Source organism: Trachypithecus francoisi, unplaced genomic scaffold (genome assembly GCF_009764315.1).
Source record: "Trachypithecus francoisi isolate TF-2019V2 unplaced genomic scaffold, Tfra_2.0 Lachesis_group10, whole genome shotgun sequence".
Taxonomy (NCBI): domain Eukaryota; kingdom Metazoa; phylum Chordata; class Mammalia; order Primates; family Cercopithecidae; genus Trachypithecus; species Trachypithecus francoisi.
In genome coordinates, this window is record NW_022681455.1 from 412,624 (window position 1) to 437,826 (window position 25,203).

A 25,203-nucleotide genomic window follows, 5' to 3' on the forward strand; every position below is an offset into this window, starting at 1 on the left:
TTCCTCAGTTGTACCAGTCGCACTGGAAGCTCAGCAGCCACATGTTCATCACTGCAGAAATTCTACTGAACAATATGCTGTTCTATATATACTCAAAACAGGTAAGAACACAGAAGTGAATATGTGAATGTGATGTAAATAAACCGATGGTCTTTACTGGCTTGAAATCAAGAAAGAGTTACTAAGTTCAAACACAAACATGAGAAACACATACCATGAAAACAAAAAACAATTTCTGTTTTTTTTAACAATTTCAAAACAAGTGTCAAAACTGATAAACTCTGAATAAATGACCTAAGTTTCTTGCAGCCAACAGTATCCTTTAGAAACTTATCTTAAAAGTCAGAAAGATTGCCCAATTTATAAAAAAAAAAAAAACTTTAAAAAAAAGTAAAGAAGTATCCATATACATTAGTATGTAATTATACGTAAGGTAAAAAGCATTAGTAATAACTTAAGCGAACTAAATTACGCTTGTACTCATTTATTCTTTCCTTCCTTTCTAAAACAAAATAAATTCGGTTCAACAGAACTGACTGAATTTTCGTGACTTTAATTCTGTGTTTTCACCAGTTCTGCAGCACTGAAGTCCCAGATAACGACAAACCCGCCTGGGCAGGACTCTCTGGGGGCCAGAGCTGCATCCCCTCCGGCTTTGTTCCCAGGCTGGCTTAGCATGGAACCTGACACAACCGGAGTTAAATAAACGTTTATCAAGTTGACCTGAATTAGGAAAAATATATCCTAGGACAGCAAACATCAACATCATGTTGTTAAAAAACGTTTCTGGAAAAGGGGGAATTGTTATAAAGAAAGATATTTTAGGGAAATGTTAATACCAAAAAGTCCTGACGAATGGTCTCATAAAGAAGTGACCAGTTATATTAAGCTGAACGTTATCCAAAAAGAGCAAACTTCAATAGAAAGTTAATACGACGCTTTTCTGGAAAAAAAAAATGCATGGTTATAAAGGAATATATGGAAAAAGGCAATTTTTAATATCCCAAGTCCCAAGGGACGATTTCTCAAACTACTCCTTTAAAGAAAAAAAAAATCACATTACCACACTATGCTAAGCCTAACACATGAAACAGACCCTAGAATTTCCCAAACCTGACAAGGATCTCCTCCTCTGACACCATGATATACTTACTATGTCAACTGGTCCTATAAGCCACCTCTTAAAAATTACTGAAGTAAACGTGTTTTTTATACAGATATCATAGTTTGATAACTTCTCCAGGGCAAATAACATCCTTGAGTAGAAAATTTCAAGACCTTAAAATCTCTAACTATGCTAACACAGAAACAGCTTCAATAAGCATTTGAGTTGAATTCAGAATATCTTCATTTTAACAAAATTGGTGACTTGGTTCTCAAAGATAAAAACAAGGGAAAATCTCAAGGCAATTAAGTAATAATAATCAGAGGGAAAAAAATTAAGTGCTGTTAAATTCCTAAATTTAGAATGAAATCCAAGTACTCAAACGCTACTACCAAGAGAACACTTCTTTCTAGAAAATGCTTTCTCTTAGGGATCACTCAGGTTTGTGAAAAGATATTCACATAAAGGCTCAGAACGTTTCACCCATGGGACTAACTTAAGCAGGAAGCGCAAAACTAGCTTCACATCACAGCCTTACATTCATAGAATCTTTAAAGATCTGGTGTGAGGTTTCTTCATTTTTCCAATTAATCTTAACTCTACTTCATGATGAAATCATATGTTGTATTTAAAAATAAGGAGACTCCTATGGGTATTCCTATCAAATGTAAACTATAGGTGTGAAAAGATTTATTTTAAATGATTTATTTTTAAGCCACTAATGTCATAGTAAGGATTAATTCATCTGATCAGTTTCTTCTAAATCAACAGGATAAGTGGCTGGGACCTAGGATGTCAGAAAACGGATAGACAAGGGAGGTGGACAGAACTCAAAACTTTGCACATAGCCATTTTCCCTGGGCCTATAATTTTTACAAAATATCTCAGATTTAGACACATTCTTACATAGCTAGTGGCCTTAAATTCTTTTTTGGAAAAAGGCAAGGTATACACAAATAAATGGCCCCTAGGAATCTGTTACTCTCACGGCTGAGGTTCTTTGCATTAACGCTGGGAGACACCTGATGGCGGCTCCTCCAGGTTGCTGGTCAGTGACAATCCTGGCTACTGCTTCAGTGCTTTCCTAGCTTTGAAGATGCTGTTCATATGTTGGTCGGTTTTACAGAAGGAAACTTTATTTCTCAAGAAGTGGATTGTTTTCAAATTATGATTTCTCATAAATAAAATGCAAGCAGAAACAGAACATTCATTTTCAATGTTTCTATTCCCCTTTGTGTTCATTAAATCATTACCATTTAGAAATAAACATTAAAATGCAACTTACTGCCTTATCCCGTGATATCAGGTCCAAGAACTAATTTTAAAGCATGTTGTCAAGTCTATAAATAGTTATGGGTAGTAGTACAAAACTTACTGTTCAGAACATTCTCCAGTTTCTGCGTCATGGATCCTTCTACTTTTTCCGTTCCATCTGCTTCTAGTTTTTGATGGATGGCTAGCAAAAAAAAAAAAAAAAAAAAATCTAGTTAAAATGTAGGCCATTTTAATGGGTGGAGATACATTAAATCAAAATGATATTTTTAAACAGCTTTTTAAAATAGTCATAGTATTTTCACTGCTGAAAAGGAGCAAAAACATGCTACCCTGTACAAGGTACCCAGCAGACACCAGTCTAAGTTATTCACAGTTTAACACCATTAAAATAGTACCTAACACACATAATCATCTGTCTTCGAGACCAAGCAGTAAAAACAGCTGAACTGAAAAAGAAAAGGGAGACTTGAGGCATCCTGGGTCTCATCACTACAGGTTGAATATCTCTAATCCGAAAATCCAAAATGCTCCAAAATCTGAAACTTGAAGCACTCACATGACATTCAAAGGAAATGTTCATTGGAGCACTTCCCATTTCAGATGTTCAGATTTGGGATGTCCAACCAATAACTACGTCATGCAAATATTTTAAAATCTGAAACACTGCTGGGTCGCAGGCATTTCAGATAACTGGTCAGAAAACTCTGAGTAAATTCGGTACTCAAATGCACTATGAACACACACTCAATGCCTGCTAATATCTCTCCCTCTGCTCCTTTTAATTAGTTTTTAATTATGATCTTGTTATTTTTCATCTTTTTTTTCCTTTCAGTAAGCCACCTCAAATTTTCTTTGAAGTTCTAAAATAAACAGACGGCTCCTCTATCAAAGAAACACATTCAGAGAAAAAAGGAATATATTTGGGGAAAAACCCAGCTACTGTAGTTGAATTAGCTGGGCTGACTCAGAGTGAGGAGAAAGTAATTTCTATAATGTTTCAGAATTTGAGTTGTGTGGTAACAGTGACATAAAATGTTTCTACATACCAAAGCGGAAACCGGGGTTCAACTTACTAAGTGAAATGGAAAGGAACTTCCTTCCCTATCTGTAAGGAAAGGAGTCAGACTATGCCTAAGTATTAGAAAGCGAAACTGGAAAGACTTCCATGCTGTATGTGTGCAGATCTGCTTTCCCTCCTGGTTTAAATGCTGCTGTGATGCTCTGCCAGTCCTGGCCAGAAGGACACCGGGACCCACTGAGCAAGCACTGTGCTGAGACGTCACACCCCACAGCAGCCCTGCTCCACAGGTTGCTGTCTGAGTCAAAATTAGCATTAAAGGGAACCATGTAGCCACGTTTTCTGATGCTGACAAAACCCATCACTGATGAGCAGGTCAAGGTGAGGTGACCCCGGACCCCTGGCTCAGTTTACAGCCCTTTTTGCTGACAGGCTAACCTCCTCCACCCATCTGCCCCACAGCAGAGTCACTGTCAAACTGTCAGCCAAGCATGAGGACTGAGAGACACTGGCATCTGATAAAGGCAATCCTATTTTCCAGAAAATTAAACCAAATAACCCAATGTCTGGTTCACTTGACCTTTTATTTTCTTTGAAAACAGTTTTAAGTAGAATAACTCAATCAGCAACTTGGTACATGATCATAGGTTTGTTATTGTTTCTAATCTATTAAAACTTAAATATGTGAAACAGTTGAACATTATAAGTTTGTACTTGAGAAAACAAAAAAGTATGTACAACAGCACTTCTTAAAGAAAAGTCAAGGTTATAGAAAGACTATTAGTTCACTATGATTATTTGATCATTTAACGCTCAAATAAGATGTAGATGTCAAATTTGCAATTGAAATAAAAAATTCATAATACCCATCCATGCATTTATATAAATGCCGTTGTTAAACGAGGCACCAAGGAACAATGTCTGTGTAGGGTAGTATCTAAAGGATCCAGGGTTGGGCACAGAAGCATGTACATGCTCTAAGCATTCTATGTTAATGCCAGCCCGTGTGAGGCAGGAATATTCAAGCCAGACCACAGATGAGCAAACTACTGCTATGAAGAACCAAATAGTAAAAAATACTTCAGGCTTTGTGGGCCACATACGGCCTCTATCCCATATTCTTCTTGTTTTGTTTTTAGCATGGGAAAACACAGCCATGCTTAGCTCCCGGCCTGTACAAAGGCTGCGGCCTAATTTGGCTCACATGCTGACCTCTGAGGAGGACTATACTTACTGAAGTAGGAGAAGAGGAAGGGTTAGTGTAAGATGCATAAATATTTTAAATAGCCCTTCAAACATTTAGTTTCTATTTCTTATTTTACCAAACTTTTATCAGAGTAGACACATCATATATAAATTATATTTAAACTGGTTAAGTATTCTGTGGTTCCTTCTCTTCCCAAATTATACTGAAGAAAATCAATAAATAATAAAATAATTGCAACTAGAAGACTAACAGGAATGATTCTCACTTAGATAACTGAGTCCTTGAAAATGATACTTTCCTGAATTATCTTCATACATCAATAGACACTAACAACAGAATGCGTCAAAAAATCAATTATGGCTCAAGCCACCCAGAGTTAAGTAGCAGCAATAAAAGGAACAGGGGAAGGAAGACAAATAAGACAAACAGTGCTGGGAGCAACAGGTGTCATTTGCTCTGCTCAGGCTTTTCACGCTAGTGTACCATAACCAAAATTCATTCATATAGTTTTGACCCACAGTTGTTCTTGAAAGGAGCAAGTGATAATGGTGGACTTGTCACTAAAAACAAGAAATGATACAGGTCATTAAATGCACAAGCTCAGGGGCATTCAGGGAAATCGCTACCAAAACAAAGGTGGTGCTCGGAGGCACTGAGGAGCTCAGGAAGGCCTTTCACCTACCAATAGCTCTACGAACCTCACCAACCAGGAGGGCCTTTCACCTACCAACAGCTCCACAAACCACCACCACCCAGGAGGGCCAGTGTGAGCAGCATCTGCTAATGACCCACAGGTCACTCCCACTTCAAGGGAACAGAAGGGAATGACAGAGGGAAGGCCATGGCAAAATGAAGTCTGGTGCTAGAAACATTTTTTCAGAATAAAGAAAAAAACTGTACTAAAGATACCAAGGTTGCTACTGGCAGGTGCTATGCCAGACACACTTCTTCTCAAGTTCTAACTAAAATACCTGCAGGGACCCACAGGAAGAAACAAAACTGACAGTGGCATAAAAACTTAAGGATGAGTAAAGGCTACTAACGGTGTACCAGGTTGGGTGGACTGAAAAAAAGCAGACTTGGACTGGGTATGAAATAGTTCACTGGATGGAACTGAAGCATGCAGATGATGTAAAAAAAAAAAAAAAAAAAAAGCAGAGAAAAGCTCTGATTCGTACCTATTCCTTATGCCCAACTCTGGAACACAAGGATGGTACAGACCAGAAACATCTTCCAATGTTTCCATAACTATCTTCAGGACTACAGTTCTGTTCCCCCGTTTTTCTTAACCACACAGCTCCTTTCCTTTGATAACCATTTAGAGAACAATTTCCCCACATTCCAGAATGGCAGGAAAACAGAAGGAAATCGGGAGGAGGCATCCACTGCTGGTCAGCTGGGCAGCCGCTGAGAAACAGAAGTCTGCAGGGCAGCATGCGGGGGCAGAAGCAAGAGAGCGACGTGTTAATCCAAGACTATTCAGAGGAAAACCATGAATTCTATCTAACGTAAAAACAAGAAAAGCTCTGAGAATTGAAGATGGGAGTCTCTAGATTCGGAAGGCTTATCAAGTGTTGGCTAAAATGAATGAAGACAGAACCTGTGTTCCAGTATATCCTGCAAAGGTGTTTTTTCATTTCTAAAAAAATCCAAGGCTAAACAAATACATCTTTTAAACATTTAGATAGGGAGAAAAACAAATAATTTACAAGTAATGAAGAATTATGTTGGCTCAGGATTTTGTCTCTGCAACACTAAAAGTCATTGGATCAATGTCTTCAGAAAATAATTCTCTTACAGTCAAGTGTGTTCATGCATACGGGCAAGAGGTACTTCCAGACACACCAGAATTCAAAAGGTATAGCATAAAAGATGTAACACATTGTTCAAGACAAAAAATTTCAAAGATAAGGATAGGAAAGATGAAATATAAAATATAGGCAATAAACATCAAAGCCAATTAAGTTTACACGTATGTGTACTGTATATGTGTGTGTGTATAGATATACATATACATTCACACAGACACACACATATATATTCACACAGACACACACACATAGATATGTACACACACATAATATATACATATTTACTGTATAACTGTGGTAAATATAAAATTAAATGTAAGAGACAAAAAATAAATCTAAAACCAGAATACTGACACGGAAAAGGTAAACTAAGCTGGGTCCATAATTTCAAATTAAATTGAGGCAAAAAAAAAGGGAAAGGTAAAGACATGCTAACTGTTGTCACATGTAACAGATGTCGCGACAACCTACAATAAAATCTTAAAACATTTCTCTCACATCTGCAAATAATACGGTCTACATTGCCAAGAAGAAAAAAGGAAGCACAAAAGGCAACAAGACAAAAGAAAAAGATATCAGGACAAAAATTTCAATTATGATAAATGTAAATGGCTTCCATTCTTCTATTTAAAAGCAAAGGCTGTCAGAATAGTATTTAAAAAATCAAAATCCTGCCACATGTAGCAACACAAGACACATGTCAAAACAAAAATCTCTAAAAGGTTACAAAGAATATTACAAATAATATATCAAGCAAACGCATACAAAAGGAAAGGTATAAAATGCTAACATTACGTTATTGTGCATCAAATAATTTAATCTTGCCCCCCAAAAGGTCTGGCCTTTGCCCTTAGGTCCTGGGAGGTAAACTCTAAACTCTTGAAATGTTCTGGCTGATAAGAGTGTCTTTGTTTGCCTGTGGACCATCGGCCACACTAGCTAATCTAACAGTGGAATTGACGGTGAGGACTTAGGGTCACCCAGTATCAGCCTGATCTGAGGGAGAAGACTGAAGTCAGCCTTGACCATGTCCATGTGATGGGGCCCTACTAGAGGCTCTGGATCTGGACAACAAGGTTTGGGGAGCTTCCTTGGATGGAAGAACTCCATGTGCGTTGTCACACACTGTTACCAGGAAAGTCAGTGCTGCCTGCAGTTCCACGAGGAGACTACTGGAAGCTCCATGGATGGAAATTGCCTAGATCTGCTCCATGAATCTCTATCCCTGGCTGACTATAATCTGTAATTTCCCGGTAATGAACCATAACTCAGTATAACAGCTTTCTCTGAGTTCTGTGAGTCCATCTAGCAAAACACCAAACCAAGGGTAATCCTGGGGACTGCTTATAAATACATTCTCATCAAGAGAATCTAAGAATCAGAAGTTACGAAGCAAATACATGCTTTACACACAAAGAAAAGCTGACAGAATCAAAATTAAAGACGGAGATTTGTCTGTCATGTTTAACATAAAGAAGCTAGATTTAAATAATATAATTAATCAGGCACTGATATTATATCAGATAGTAGACCCTGAAGAAAACATGTCCGTCCATCCTTTTTAATTCTTGGTATACTTACAAAAACTTAATATATATTAAGAAATATTTTCTCCGTTCACAGTACTATAAGAACAGAGACTATGAAAACAAAAATTTACTAAAAACTACTAAGTCAAGGAGGAAAATTAAAATTATACATTTTAAAAACACAAAAAAGATATCCCTAAAAAATCAATGTTAAAAAAAATCACATAGAACATACAAATAAAACAGATAATGAAAGGGCCTATAACATGAATTTTAAATAATTTAAAAATTAGAATGCAATGCTAATAAAACATGAAAATCTTGATAAAATAGAGAATTTCAGGGAAAACAAAATCAAAATAAAGCAGAGACAGTAGAGGGTTGGAAAGCATACGTGTGTGCGTGTGTGTGCGTGCGTGTCTGCGTGCGTGTGTGCATGTGTGTGCGTGCGCGTGTGCGTGCGTGTGCGCGCGCGTGTGTGCGCGTGTATGTGCGTGTGCGCGTGCGTGCGTGTGTGCGTGCGCGTGTATGTGCGCGTGTGTGTGCGTGCGTGTGCGCGTGTGTGTGCGTGCGTGTGTGTGCGTGCGTGTGCGCGTGCGTGTGTGCGCGTGTGTGTGCATGTGTGCGTGTGTGTGCGCGCGTGTGTGTGTGTGTATACACACACTTATCTGTCTCACCTGCTGGCTCCCAATCCCCCCTTGAAGCTACTGATTCAGTCTTCAGGAGAGGCCCCAGACACCAACGCACTTCTGCCTGGTGTGATAAACCAGGAAGCACAGCGCTATCCGTGCCTGAAAATGCTGAAAGTGAATCTATCTAACATCCAATTAGATAAGTCCAAGCAATTTAATGGCAAGAAAAATAAGTTAAATGATACCATGAAGAAGTCATCAGTCAAATTCAGAGTGGGGGATACCTTCCAGGACAAATGACCTTGTTTCTTCAACAAATCAATGGCATGAAAAACCAGAAACAGGCTGGGCGTGGAAATTAGCCGGGCATGATGGTGGTACCTGTAATCCCAGCTACTCGGGAGGCTGAGGCAGGAGAATTGCTTAAACCCAGGAGGCAGAGGTTGCAGTGAGCTGAGATCGCACCACTGCACTCCAGCCTGGGCAACAGAGTGAGACTCCATTTAAAAAACAAACAAACAAAAAAAGAAAAACCAGAAACAGGGTAAGAAAGGGGAGGGGATGGTTTTAGTTTAAAAGAGGATTAAGAGATTTAAAAATTAAGTGAAATGCCTGAATTTTATTTGAATCTTGATTTGGATATATCAACTATAAAAAAACAAGTTTGGGGATAATTTGAGAAATCTGAACTGGGAATGAGATGATATTTAAAAATTATTGCTAATTTGGTTAACTATGATAATATCATTGTGATTGTGCACATAAATGTCCTTACCCTCACTTGGGAGACTGACACTCAGGTATTTAGGAGGAAACCATGCTGCTTGAGGTTTGCTTTAAAATACATCCGCAAAATGCAAACAAACCAACCTCAAAAGTAAGTATAAAAAAGGAGCGATAATTGTTAAATCAGGTGACAGGTACACAGAAGTTGATTATACTTTCATCTCTGCTTTTCACATGTTCGAAAATATTCATAATAGAAAAATAAAACCAAATTACCTGGGCAACTTTACATATCAGCTCTGTCAAATTTGAACCACGTAACTCCTAGTATACATGGCCCACTGATAGCACGCAGAGCAACACACAGAGATCCGCACGTTACCATGTAACAGCAACACTCAAACCTGACCAAAAAGACTTTTACAAAACTACAGATCAATTTCATTTAAGACTACAGTTAGAACAAGTTATAAAAAGCTAATAGGCCGGGTGCAGTGGCTGTCGCCTGTAATCCCAGCACTTTGGGAGGCCGAGGCGGGCAGATCACGAAGTCAGGAGATCAAAACCATCCTGTCCAACATGGTGAAACTCTGTCTCTACTAAAATACAAAAAAACAGCCGGGTGTGGTGGTGCGCACCTGTAGTCCCAGCTACTCCAGAGGTTGAGGCAGGGGAATCGCTTGAACCTCGGAGGCAGAGGTTGCAGTGAGCCGAGGTAGCGCCACTGCACTCAAGCCTGGCGACAGAGCAAGACTCCTTCTCAAAAAAAAAAAAAGGTATGAATCCTGTAGTAAATTAACATAATCACTTAGAGGCGTGCAACAGGTTTTACCTAAAGAATAAAAGGTTTCTAGCACACACAATTCTACATACAATATAAACCCAATTTTGTAATAGATACTCATATAGGTTAAGAAAAGAAGATAAAAGGAAATACATTAAAATGTTAATGTGATTATATCTACAATAGACACTCTTGCTAATTATCTATTTAGTATTTTCTATAATATGCATTTCCTTTATTTCAAAAAACATAAAAGCTAAATACATGTGTCTAAAGTTTTCAAATTTACTATTATAATCACTTCCTATATGCTACAAGTTCATTTGCTCATTAGTAGCTGGTCAGCATTATCTTTATTAAACTTAAAGTTGCTAACATACTTCTAGGGTGAATGACTAATAAATGTGACTACATAAATCTACTGTACCAAATAAAACTTCCTTTTTTTTTTTTTTTTTTTGAGACGGAGTCTCGCTCTGTCGTCTGGGCTCGAGTACAGTGGCGGGATCTCAGCTCACTGCAAGCTCTGCCTCCCGGGTTCACGCCATTCTCCTGCCTCAGCCTCCCGAGTAGCTGGGACTACAGGCACCGCCACCACGTCCGGCTCATTTTTTGTGTATTTTTTAGTAGAGACGGGGTTTCACCAGGTTAGCCAGGATGGTCTCGATCTCCTGACCTTGTGATCCGCCCGTCTCGGCCTCCCAAAGTGCTGGGATTACAGGCTCGAGCCACCGCGCCCGGCTGATAAATCATTTTAATTACAGTAATTTGTGGGAAACATTTGTGCAGCTACTGGGCATATGAATAACCACTTTATCTGATTAATACCAAACTCTGTTCATACATGCTCAGGTTTTCTTCCTGACATGCTAAGATTCACTATTGGTGACTTAGAGAGAACAGCAATGAGCACAAATAAAGAATGGCAGACCGTCAAGAAACATAAGGCACAAGCATTTATCAAGGAACAGCACCAGCCTTCTTTGTTCCCCTCTAGACATTCACATTTTACCCCTTCCTGCAAGGAAGAACCTGCGTCACACACACATTTAATGTGCTGGAGATCAATGAAGCACATATGGGACAGGAAGGGGGGGCTTCTGTATTTATTTATTCAGAGACGGATCTCACTCTGTCGCCCAGGCTGGAGTGCATATGGCACAGGAAGGAGGGGCTGTTTATTTATTTATTCAGAGACGGAGTCTCGCTCTGTCGCCCAGGCTGGAGTGCATATGGCACAGGAAGGGGGGGCTATTTATTTATTTATTCAGAGACGGAGTCTCGCTCTGTCGCCCAGGCTGGAGTGCAGTGGTGCGATCTTGGCTCACTGCAACCTCCGCCTCCCACGTGCAAGCAATTCTCCGGGCCTCAGCCTCCCGAGGAGCTAGGACTACAGGCACCCGCTATGCCTGGCTAATTTTTTGTATTTTTAGTAGAGATGGGGGGGGGAACTTTTAAAACAATAAAAGAATGTCTATACTTTAGGAATACAAAATAATTTTTTAAAATTTACCTTCCCGAATTGAAGAAGACGTGGCCTCAATGTACGGTTAGAGTGATGGATGCTTAAGCTATACGGGTACTTAGTTTTAAGTATCTTAGCTATTAAAAAGAACTGAGTTAACGTTTATTAATATAGATTGCTTTTTACTAAATAGCAATAATTAAACTTTTATTAATTAAAGGCAATTTTATTAAAAAAAAAAAAAAACCCTACCAACATCTTGCATTAATATGTCTACAGCTATGACATCTATACTCCACACAACGTCCCTCCCATATACAGATGATGGCACAGCGAGAGCTACCTGCGTGCATGTGTGGGGGCCTGGGCGAGAAGGGCTGAAGAGACTGGTATCCTGTCATCCATCAGCCTTTCCAAAGTGAACACACAGTGGGTGGCATTTATAGAATGAGTCACATCTGTAAGATATTGACAGTTGTGAGAGGATTTTTTAAATCCTCAAATTTTATGCATTGGGATTTAATTTCTTATCAGCCCTGGCGTGTGGACATCACAGAGAGTTAAAGTAGTCTCCCATTTCACACATGTAAGATGGTTAACAAAAGCCTCAGAGATAAAGTTTTAAAGTACCAAGTCTTCAAAGAGATGCCAGCCTACTCTGCAACAAGTATTTAGAGCACATTTTAGATCTCTACTTTGATAAAACCAGACCGCATGTCACCCCCTGTAAACACCCTGCAGGCAGTGTCAGGTTTCCATGGCGGAAGCTGCCAGCAGATGGCTCTAAGGATCGGATCGCCTTACCTGAGAGGGCATCCTGTGCCTCAAAGAATGTACTGAGACCACCTTTCACATAGGCCAGGCTGCCCTCGCTCTTCTTGTTAGCCTGTCTCTTGAGGTTGGCGACTGCCATTTTGAGCTGCTCAAAACTGAAAGGAAATAAAGAAACCAAACGTTTGACACTCCTAACATGCAAAAAAGAAAAAAGAATTCCTTCAGTGGAAAACACTTCATATGCTAAAACTGATGCCAAGTAGCATACAGATTAATATCACATGAAGCCAGATGAAAACAAAAAGCTTTCAAATTGTTACGTAGACCTAAACCTTTTATTACAAATGCCTAAATTACAACAGCTATACGAGTGTTGGGGCCCTCAACGGTAATTCCAAATACATTAGACCCCTAAGAAGTAAATGTGTAATGTTTTCATAACCTCTATGTAATATATACAACTTACCAGATAAAGAGTTTTGAACATCCTGTACCAGATAAGAAGACACAGACCATCCAGTGATAGACAATATTTCAAAAGTGTAACTGCTTTGTACATTCATTGAAGCACTGTGGAACACTGAGCATAATGTTCTACTCATCAATACCCAGTCCTCTGTCCTTAATAATAAAATTATGTAAATCCTGTGGGTCAATTCACAACTTGAAGACAACAGTATCTTATCTCAATATCTAAAGCAGAGAAAAGTGAAGGCAGGCCTCTCTATTTCTGAAGTTGTATGTCCATTTGAGCTAAGAAAATCTGGCTATAAAACTTTAAACGTATTCTTGATAGACCTACACAAGAAACGGAGCTCAATTCTGACTTATAATAATAGAAATTTTACATCTGTAATATAAAATTAGAATCATCTTCTACAATGAAAAAATTCACCTTGGACATCTGCTTTAAAAAGCAATCAGGTTAAATTTACCCTACGTATTAAAACGCCAACTTTTCTTCATGTTTTCTAGTAATGCTTTTCATCCTAATGAGTGAATGAAACATTTATATTAAGGTATATGTTAGCACACTGATTTATCAATAATTTAAGTTTTAAGCAATAAACCATTGATTTATCCAAACGTTTTTGTGGAATATAATTATTTTAAATCAATCTTGCAAATAAGCTACAAACCTGCTCTTGTAGAGAGTAAAATGTAATTAGAAGACAAAAGAGAATCTTCAAATTTGATATATGACTTTGTCTACTTTTTTGCTAATTTTAAGGCAGGCCCTTACATGATGATAAACCAACTCATCTTCCTTTGCCCTGTGGTCAGAAAAGGCAGCACGTTTCACGTTCTATACCAGAACTTAGAATCTGTATGTTATTGGGTAGGGAGAGCTCACACTCACACATGTGGTCAGAAAAGGCAGCGCGTTCCACGTTCTACACCAGAACTTAGAATCTGTATGTTATTGGTAGGGAGAGCTCACACTCACACATGTGGTCAGAAAAGGCAGCGCGTTCCACGTTCTACACCAGAACTTAGAATCTGTATGTTATTGGGTAGGGAGAGCTCACACTCACACGTGTCAGTTTAAGTCCCCAGCTAAGGCTCCATAAATGTTTAATAACCTGCACCGATAACGAAACATATTGAACATAAAATGACAGTGGGAAATGAGAGGCCTCTAAAGAATCATCTCATTGTACAAATAAGGAAACAGACACCCTGAGATGTTCACGGACAAACCCGAAGTCAAAGAGCTCATAGACCTAAAACTATGTAACTGTAGGCAGAGCCAGACCTAAAACTCAATTTACCGTGTAATTCCATTTTTAGCACCTGAGTGAAACCCTTTACAGCCGACAGTCCCATATCCACTAACCTGGTGTTTGAGTGATTCTCTATAAGATACCAGGCAGCTGAAAAATTCTCACTTGTAAAATCGGCACTCATTCCATGGAACAGCATTTCTAAGTCCTTCTGGGAAAATTTACTTCTGAGGGGAAAAAAGGTTTAAAATATATTTCAGTGGTTATTATGACAAAAATGGAACAGGTATCACTGAGTATCCAGTGTAACACATACGAATACAAACCATTACAACAATACATATTAATCATATATTACCCAGAATATGTCTGTATATACGTACAAAATACATTTCCCACATCATGGCTGATTTTTCTAACACGTAAACTTTGATTATATATAGAAAAGATAGGAAACTAGTTGAAATACAGAAATTACATCAATAAAAGAACATAAGGTTTAAAGAGGATTAAGACGTCAGGCTGAGTTGATGGTTTTATTAAACCTATCGAAATATGACATCAATCCCCACTCAATGTATAAAAATCAAAATTTGAATACAGTGAAATTTTAAAATATTAAATCACTTTGTTAAAATGATTTTTGTTAAAACCTATATGAAAGTTGTTTTAAGACGTACTGCCTAAGAAACCATCAAAGCACTAATAAAACCACATCTAATCACAAAGCAGCCACATTTGCATCCATGTCTAGCATGACTTGAAGAAAAGCTTATGGTAACAACAGGGTATCTACATAACCTGCTGCTCCCTCATCTTGCCTACATGCTTAAGACTGACTTCTGGATCAAATCATTTATATATTCATTCGAACACTCATCAAGTATCTGCTACAGGTCAAGTTCCAAGCTGGGATGCCACATGTGCCCACCGAGGCCCACAAGCTGGCAGCCTTTGCTGCCCCCACCGCCCATTTGCAGGATGAAATCCAAGCATGTCCAGGAACTGAACCTGCTTGTCTCTCAGGGCTCATTTCTACCACTCGAGGCCTGAAACCTGACGCTTCCGCAGCCTCAAAGGGACTACACGGCCCCGTACCTTGGTTTCCACCACGTGGGTACTTTGCTCATCTGACTTGCCGTCCCCTACCCCGAAACACTGGACAGGCCCAACTCATGAGGTATAAACCAGATACACCTTATCTGATAGGGCAGTATCTCTTTAACACTTATGCAGTGGGGAGATGACTCCGGCCCCAGAAGAATTTTTAATGTGGGTAGGTCCGGTCACAGCCTCAATTCAGAAATTAGTCCGGTGACTGTGGTACTTCCTCTTCTCTGGGAGAGTCCTGCTGTCTCATCATCACAAACACAGCCTCAATGCAGAAATGAGGCAGCTTAGCCCGTGGTCAACACTCCAGCTTCACCCAAAGGTAACATGTTTTTCTTCCCTCTTCCCGGCCAAGGTCAATAGTTAACAGGCTGCTTGCTGGTTTGGGGGAAACATGACAGCTCTGTGGTACAGGTTAAGGTGGGATATGGATAAAGAAGTAAGAATGGGATGTCCTTTGGGGCCTGTGCCTGGTACTGCCATAGCTGGCCTGTGCTCTCTGCCTGCCAGGTATTCAAACCCACTTGAGTCTTGTGGGCATTTTCACAGGTTCCCTAAAGGGCTCTGGAGGACCCCTCCAGCCATGACTCATGGATGCATCTGCTTCCTCCTGCCACTCCGCAGCCTCCCGTGGTCTCTCAGTCTTACCGCAGACACTCCTTGCTGGAGCCTCTCCATGTTCAGGTGACCAGTGCCCATAGGCACAACTTCCAATGGCCTGGAGCCCACTCTCTCCAGCAACTGGCTTGCTCACCTGGGCATGGAGAACACCCCTAAAATGCAGCCACCTCCACTGTCCATGCAGGCTCTGTGTCTCACAGCTGCAGGGAACACTGTCGCCTGGAGGTCCCACTCATCAGGCCTAAGTGAAGACGGTCACATACTCTGCATCCTCCCACTTCATGGCCTAGCCTGGTGCTCCCCATAGATACCTCTGCACAAATCCTCCTTGCCTCTCTACACATCCTCTCCCTCTGTGGTCCCTAGAAGAACAGGGGATGTGAGCTGCAAAACCAGATCTCAAGGAGTTCCTCTATCAACTCTGCACCGCGAGACGCCCCTCACTCTAAAGTCAAATGCCTACTGCGCGAGCATCTCAGCCAGGACCGGACAGCCCATTCACGAATGTTCTGTAACACTGCCCTGCTTCACTATGCTCCTTTTTTGACTGGGTGGGGGATGCCTTGCTTAGAATCATGATAACAGAAAAGAAGACAGAGATTTTAGGAGGTGGCACCACTTCCACTTAGACTGAGTGGACCGTGCATCTTTTCTCACAGCTTCACAAGTTAAAAGATTTACAGCCTGAATCCTCCTGATACATGCGTGTGGCATTCATTAGCTTGCTGGTCGTTTTCACCAGTCAGCAGTCTCTGGGAGGGAGGTGGAGAACTTTGAGTTTTTAGAAGTTTATTTTGGTTTGGATTCTTCATGCTGGTTCTCATACTTTACTTAGTAAGAAAATCCTTTCACCTTTCGAAGTTTTTCTCACTTTATTTATTTGTGCCCCATGCCTCCAAGTTAGAGCTTTGGGGGAATATAGCGACTGAGTGGAGGCTTAGGCTAAGCGGTGACATGCTGAACCCTGCCCGGCTAAGTGACCCAGAAGTGCCTCCTTCTGCAGTCCTGCTCTAACGGGCAAGCAGCATCTGCCTGGAATACTGCGTGAGGGATCACAGGCTTTGTCTCGACTCGGCTAGAAAGAATGACATGAACAATCAGTAGGGCGTGTCATCGTGGGCAGGAGAAGTCATGGTGGCTGCAGACCATGTTTTTGTCAACCTTCCTTCTAGACACGGCCATTCAATGTGGTGTCTCAAACTTCACTTGGTCAGAGAGTTAAATGGTCTGAACAGAATCAAAATGCACTACTGATATCAGCTAAATTCCTACTAACAACAGTCTTCACACATAATTTAAGTACAAGAAATCCTCATCTAGCAGGAATCAATTCCAAGTAACACAAGGACACAGCTGAGAAGAAAGAAACGAAAGAAGGCTGAGACGTCAGACAGCTTCTGTGCCCCTCTCCCACGCCTGCGGCACTTCACCCTGCCTTGGTGGTTCTCTGCCCAAAAGCAAACAGGGAATGAACAGAGGTTGCTAGTGTTAAGAGCTGACGATGTGAAGAAAGGATCTGTGACACAATGGTAGCAAGTAGGGCAAGAAAGTATAAAATGCAGACACAAAACTCAAAAATACAGCAGCTGCATGCCCTGGAGAAACAGTTAAGAACACAGAGTCCCCGTGGGTCTGGCAGCTAAATCATACTCCACGTGTTTAGTCAAAATAAAAATTTTTTAAAACAACAAAATGCACACAGCACACATAGAAAAGGGCTCTGTCCTCAACAGTTACAACGCTCACACTGGTGGTACTGACGGTGCTGCACAACGTGAACCAGCAGCTCAGAGCTTTCCATTCAGTACTCCGTCTTTAAAATTCCCCTGATACTTAAACTCTGGTAACATCTCACTCACAATGCATTACTCAATTCTTATTTTCACAAGTCTAAACTGCTCTCAGCTATATCATAATATAAAGGCCTGATGTCTAGCGGAGGGCTCCGGGAGACGGTTAAGATTTTAAGAAACTCTCCCACCCCCAGGAGTCTCTACCTCCCTCATCCTCAGAAGGAGCAGGGATGGGTCTAGTCAGTCCCTAGCAGTGGGGCCCCTGGCGAGAAAGCAGTGGGTCTGGCGAGGTCCCCACTGGCCCTACGCTCCCAGCTCTTCAGCCATGAACATCCCGTGCACCACAGGCTGCCGGGAGGACACGGGAGGCAGAGCCTGAGACTCGGCTTCCGCACTGGAGCGAGAAGGGAGGCCCAAGATCCCGGAGCCGGACGCTGAGCCTCGAGCCCCGTCCACCCGCCAGCCACTCCCCACACGCGTCGGTCCTTAAGGCCCCTAAAGTGGGCTAGGTAGAATTTGAAAAGCACTACATCTCTTGGTCAAAATACCACTTCCCCTAAGACGGAGCTGATTATTCTGAGTTCTTACTGAAGACATTAAAACTCTTTCGCTGATCTTAATTGGAAGACATGTATTGAGACTTACAGCAGAAATCAGACGTACAAGAACAAGACAGACATTATTTTCAAGATGGTGAAATTCTAACACAGAGATGTCAAATAATCTTCCCCGAATCACACAATTAAGGCCAGGATGAACCTTGCCCGGACACACAGAGCCCGTTTACAGTGGACACTGTTGGCTATGACCCACCAATCACCCTGGACCCTCTCTGCTGGAACACAGCCCCCCACCTGCCCCTTAACTGGGGGGAGATGAACCACCATAAGCCAGCCACACTTGTCATATTTCCCCTGCTCCTGACTGGGTAACCTTGTTATTGAACAGTGATGCCTGAGGAACAGTCTGTTGGAGCACATCTGGGAAAGGTCTCCATACTTTCAAGAAGGGAAACCAAGAAGAAATAGCATCTTTCTGCCTGAGAACATCATTATGTCCAGCTTCAACCACAGGAATTGCTAAGGAAATGTGTTTTATGCTAAGGGCAACAGAACAGCCAGCAAACTCAGGCTCCTCACATCTTCGTGACATGACTGAGTTACTGACTCAACCAACCTTTGCAGTCTACCATCAGTGAATATTGTATATTATGAAAAAGTAGATTGCATTTTTGTTTAAATCATATGTTTTCATTTTCTCTTACCTGCAGGTGAAGGCATTCTAATTCAATATTCTATCGCAAAATACATGCCTAAATATCCTGATCTTTTATACAAACACTTCAAAAATGTAAAATAGATGACTTGGAAAAAACAAAAAATGAATACCAATGCCAGAGTCCACGAAGCTCCATGGGTAACACAGCTGCAAAAGTACAGGCAGCTCATCTCAGTATTCCCAACGGGAGGCAGCAGTCATAAGCAGTGGCTGAGGGCACAGGCTCTGGGTTCAATCTCAATGTTTGCTCAATCCGCCTGAATAATCTCGAGAAGTTATTCCATTATTAATGGATCACAATACATTCCTCTCAGGAACGTTTTGGAGATCAGAGCAGATAATGCTTGTGGAAGCCATAGCAGTTTCTGACACATGATAAATGCTCAACAATGTTATGTGCTATTATTTTTATTATTTATACTTATTTATATCTTACAGACTAATTTCCTAAGTATTATTTGATTCTCATGACAATGACTTCAGTTAAATATTTCCACATTCCAGATGAGGAAATGGCCTCTGAGAGGTTACATGTACACAGTCGAGATTTGAACCGGGTACTTCTATCGTCAAACACAAAACCAGAGGGTCTCAGACAGGAAATAAATCCTAACTACAAATCTGTAACGACGACAATGCAGGAGAGTGTGAAAGGGGAGCTGCTTTCAAATGGAGAGAACTGCTAATGCCCTTAATAACAGCAATAGGAAAGGAAGAAGTAGATGTCAACACAGCTAATGAAGCACGGAGTAAAAACTCGTATGTTTGTTCAGAATAACTGGATTTTGGACTCTCAATTTCCAAGTGAAGTGCTGGCTCAAACAGATCAGAAAAAGCAAAATATGCTCTGAGTAATTCAAACCAAGCCTGCATTTTAAATCCACTAGCACAGAGTTAGAGACTGAAAGTGACATAGACCCTACGTGTAAACTCACAAAATGTTTTCACCAAGGAATCAAAACACACAGCTTCAGTCACTGACAATTCCTGCCACCCTGAACAGATACGTTTTCCATTAGATGGCAGTGTAAGGTTAGATTTAAACCTTCTAAAAAACAGCTAGCCCCAAGCCAGGGGAAGACCCAGGCCTGTGGACTGAGCGAAGAGACACAAGCAGGCACGTTCTTCACACCTCAGCACTCGCTTTCCAGTCTGAGGACTGTCTGCAGCAACGGCCCGTGCAGCATGCAAGTCAATGGGGCTCCTTCCGAGACCGCCCTAGCCGCCCCCACAGTGAGGCCTGGCTGCAGTTGTCTTATTCTGTGTTTGCATCAAAGAGAACACACTTTCTTGATTTGCTGGATGGAAGACGGAGGAGGGAGGCCAGCAATGAAAGTGGGCATTGCTAGTTCTCTGTGCGCTACACATATTTTTTGTAGCTTTAAATTTTTAGCAATATAGTTTACACTCTGTTGTATTAAGTAATATGTTTGTTTCCATTCTTTTTTTTTTTTTTTTTGTCTGACCCAGTTTCTGGACTTGCAGGCACACTCACTGCCCACCTATTTTTACACAAGTTCTAAAGGTAAAGTCACCTAAGGCTCTTTTCTTCTGCACTCGTATTAAGAATTAATTTGCTGTCAGTTTTCCTGTTTTAAAATGTAGTCTTCTAAATTTGGTGGGAAAATTGAAATTGGTCTTTTCTGTTTGAAAGCCAAGCCGATCAGAAGAAAATCAGGTTTGCATTGCCCATAAAAACCCATGTAGAAATAAAACAGATACTAGTGGTGCAACAACTGACTATTCTAGACGGCCATTCCCAGGTAATAATTCACAAAAACAGTTGAAGATCATATAAAAACAGCACAAAGCTCCTGTTTTCTGTCCCTGCTCCCATATACAGACTGTCTCCTACACATTACCCATAAATGGCCTCATTAAGCAATTGAGTATTGATTTCAAGAAACAAAGCTTAGCAAAGGTTTTTACTTAACATGAACCTATTTTTACCTTCCTTTTTGGTTTAAATAGTTTGTCATCATTACAACTGAAGTCAAGCAAAGACCACATATATTTGTGACAACTGCCATTGTAAATCAGAAATATAGACCTTTTACAAGCAAATCCTAGTCTCAATTCAAAGTGGTTATTTTTTCTGAGCAATTAGTAGCATTTTTATAAGTATCATGACACCCTGTGTGCAAAAAACATCAATTACAAATTTAGGAATATGAAGGGTCTTAACAGCCAAAGACAGCCAATAAATGCCAAGTTGTTAAACTTGTAGGCTGAAAGAAAAAAGTATGCATGCTGGGTCCACTGGTAAAATATTTATTAAACTCTGACTCACCCCAAAGAGCCACAAGGCAACTGTACTGTTACTCTCACTGGCTTTGCCACATTCGGCTGAACTGGCCACCACACTGCAGGGCCCCTCAGGTTCCCAGTTTGCACACTAGACCATCAGCTGTCGAGACTTTATCACCACAAATGGACTTATCTCCTGAAGGTCGCCTCCCCACCGCAATCTGGTAACTCACTGGAACCACAGGGGAGCATTTAATGGCCAGCACTCACAAGTCTTCAAACCCTTTTTTTTTTTTTTTTTTTTGAGACAGACTGTCACCCACATTGGAGTGCAGTGACCTGATCTCGGCTCACTGCAACTTTACCTCCTGAGTTCAAGCGATTCTCGTGCCTCAGCTTCCCAAGTAGCTGAGATTACAGGCGCCCGCCACCACGCTCATCTGATTTTGTATTTTTAGTAGAGATGGGGTTTCACCACATTGGCCGGGCTGGTCTAGAACTCCTGACCTCAAGTGATGCACCCGCCTTGGCCTCCCAAAGTGCTGGGATTACAGGCGTGGGCCACCACACCCACGCCCAGCCTCAAACCTTTTTAAATATGTTTCCACAAACAAATAATACTAAAACCCTATTATTCCTTCAACATTGACATTTTCAAAAAGTAGGTGCTCTCTAGGTTTTTAATTATTTTTTTAAAAACTACAAATGACATTAATAAACAGAACTAAAAGGCAGTATGGATCCTGACCTGAGTACAATCCCATCCTCTACAAAGACTAAAGACTTCATCTGAAAAATAGTAAGGAAATCAGCAAAATAAAACCCACATTAATATTTTACAATCTGCCTTTCCTTCCTTTTATCTTTCTCTAAAATAAGATTTCTCTAACGGAAGTCAAAGAATTCAGTAAGATAAACACAACTTTCTTGACAGTATCTAAAAAGAAAAAAAGGAACCTGGAAAAGCATTTTTCTGGTCAAAAGCATTTTCTTCTCTTTGTTTCTACACCTATTCTTACTTTCATCTTTCATTTTCCTGCTTCCTGGACTCTCTATATCTAGCCTCTCTTTCTTTTGAAAGTCTTTTGCCAAACACTTTCAGATGGACAGAAGGATGACTGAATGTCTGTTCACGGCTTACAGGTCCCTCCCCATGTTCCCTGATGCTACAGGACCTGCGCCTTTCTGTTCATCGGCTATTCTGAGTCTCTGTTAGAAAGACAGAGCTGGCTTGTGGAGGGCTAATGGCGATGCCAGGGATTCCTGTCCACAGAAATGCACGTCAGGTGAGGACACCACACTGGCCCCTCCGAGACAGAGTGATGGTCTTGCATCTTTAGGCATTTCTCATTGCGTATGTCTCCCCTCTGGACTTTCCTTTGGGCTGGATTTAACATTAAATCTTATTGGTTCTTTCCTTAATTATGAGTTAAATAAAAGCTCTGACATCTATTCATTTTATATTTGTGTAAGAATCATGATTTTCCCTTTTTCAAAAATTATCCTTTAATACTTTACTTTGTCCCACGGCTGAGCAAATATTTCTGAAACTTAAGTAACCATCTGTACAGTAGCAGAGGAAATCTGTTAATTTTATTCCCACTGAAGTACTTATTGAATAAACGTACATGTTATTTTAAAATTTTAAAACACTTTAGTACCCTGGAATCCTAAATCATTAAAAAAACTTTTCCTGTGTGGCAGAACAATGCATAGTATATATCCAAGAAGAGCAAAGAATCCTGTAAGGATGGACACTTCTCAGGCACTTGCTAGGCTCTTCAGAAGCTGTTTACCTCCTCACTCCCTGATTCCTCACATCGACCCTAAGGAACAGGTACTGCATTGTACACCTGAGGAAACTGAGGCAAAAGGAAGCTAAGTAACTTACTCAATGTCATATTGCTAGTAACTGGCAGAGCCCAAGTTCAAATTGAGAGTTTTGCCCCACACAAAACCCAACGACCTCAGAGAAGAAAAGAAAATTTTAAGAAAGCTAAGTACTTTTAGTGTCATTATTCTTCACTGCCATTACCAATGTTATCAAATAATTAACCTGAAACTTATTAAGAACACTGCTGTTAGAGGCAGTTCAGGCCAAATCACTTTGTGGGTAGCAGCAACAGGAATAATAAAGATAGTCAAAGGCTGAGAAGGGGTGAGGAGGCAGAGAGAACAGGGGTGGGGGGCATACACCAAAATAAAAGTGGAAGAAATCATGTTTATGATAGTAAACATCTGAATGAATCCTAACTTTGATAATTTTGTCCAAGTCTCATACCAAATATATTTTGTATATCTCCATATTTCTTTTGCCCATGTATAAAACTGGCGCTTGATTATGAAGAACAGCTCAGAGGGCCTCCTGCTCCACACTTCTGAGGCAGGTTGGAAAGAGACTGGCTTTCCAGAGCCCTGAAGCAGCCCACAAAGGGGCTTACTATCAACTGCAAGTCTATTCGTGCTTAAAACTACGGACAAATCAACACCCAACTGTTACCATTCTTTTCTAAACCTTCTAAAACTTTAAACTCTTAATTTTGGAGGCATGGAATCCTTAACCAGCTCTAGAATGGCCCATACTGCCAAAATGTTTCAAAGATGTTACCTAGAACAGTCCAAGTTCACCCGAAGCTGCTAAGCCCCAGACTTTCTCAACTCTTTCCAACTTTCCCAAAACAAGCACGCTGCCTCCCCTCGGCCAGGGGCAAACCCCAGCCGGTGGAAATGAAGCGTGCTTTCTGAATTACTAACGATCTCCAACCATAGAGAGAGACGACTGGAGAACAGCAGGTGGAAATGAACTGTGCTTTCTGAATTACTAACGATCTCCAACCATAGAGAGAGACGACTGGAGAACAGCAGGTGGAAATGAACTGTGCTTTCTGAATTACTGATGATCTTCAACCACAGAGAGAGACGATTGGAGAATTTTCCCCATTCCTAGAAAATCCTAAACTAAAACCATGGTTAAAGTATTAACAGTGCTAATCTGTCACTTCTGGTGAGAGTTTACAGAGCAACACTCAGTACACAATTCCACAAGCAGAATCACTAAGGCCAGAAGATAAATCAGCCGCGATTAATATGTCAGGTCAATGTTTAAGTAGAAAGGCACTACTTAGAAAAGTTACTAAAACACTGTACTAGGAATTTGGAAAAAAAAACTCTAGATTCAATTATAAGGAATCTTGAAAGATATCATTTACCTGGCAGAATTCTGATGATTAAAGTTAAATAAGCTTGGATTAAGCAAGAATGAGAGGTAGACATTATAGACAAAATTAAAGACCAGATTAGACCTGGCTATTCTAAAATACTTCTAGAAAAATCAAGAAAACAGTAGATTATGTATTCTATTTTGACTTCAGGTGCCATCTACCTATTTAAACTTAACTATCTCTAGATAACATACTAAAGACTTTTCTTTTTCACAAAATGCAAAATCAAAACACCAAAGACGTAAAAGTAGTTTTAGCCAGAAGTTTTAACTAATTGCAAAGTTTACTTGCAGCAAAGCTAAACAGACCTCATAAATAACACCCATCTCCAAACAACTGAGACGTCTTCCATTGTGCTTCCTGGGATGTTTCTGGAGTTTGAGTCCCTTTCCTGTAAGTATATAAAACTTTTCAGGAACTGAAAAATAAAGAAGACTGAAAGCAAGATGGTACTCACTTTTCAATCTCAATGCCAAGCGGGTTAGCAGGACGTAAGGACAAGGGCGGAATTCCTTTGTTCCTGTCAGTACGCATATCATAATAATTCATTTCATCAACCCACACAGCAGACTGATCCAAAATGCCTACAGAAATGAGGAGCATATGCTTAATAAAACGAAGGCTACCCCAGGCAGCTTCTAAGTCTGGCCTATTGCCTTACTTCTTAAAGACCTAATACAAAATGCCTGTTGGATAATTTTTAAGAGATTTGAGGACCTAACAGCTAAAATTTTTAAAAATGACTACTAGTTTAATTATAAGCACTAAAAAAACTATAAAAAGGCAAAAATAACACCTCTTGGCTTATGGTTTCATTGTACATTACTCAACAGAGAAGACAAACTAAGCTGCTTAGAAAAAGTTTTGCAATAACAAACATATT

The 25,203-nt window shown here is 40.4% G+C and overlaps 1 protein-coding gene across 5 annotated transcripts in view; it reads right to left on the reverse strand.

The window, feature by feature from the left end:
- The window catches only part of EXOC2 (exocyst complex component 2), a 200,271-nt gene that overhangs the window by 110,851 nt on the left and 64,217 nt on the right, over positions 1-25,203 (reverse strand). For all 5 annotated transcript variants that reach the window (XM_033216034.1, XM_033216031.1, XM_033216032.1 and 2 more), the window contains 4 exons: positions 24,778-24,904; positions 14,164-14,277; positions 12,357-12,481; positions 2,481-2,561 (listed from right to left, as the gene is read on the reverse strand). In XM_033216034.1, the coding sequence (XP_033071925.1) occupies positions 2,481-2,561; positions 12,357-12,481; positions 14,164-14,277; positions 24,778-24,904 (447 nt within the window). The remainder of the gene's footprint in view (positions 1-2,480; positions 2,562-12,356; positions 12,482-14,163; positions 14,278-24,777; positions 24,905-25,203) is intronic.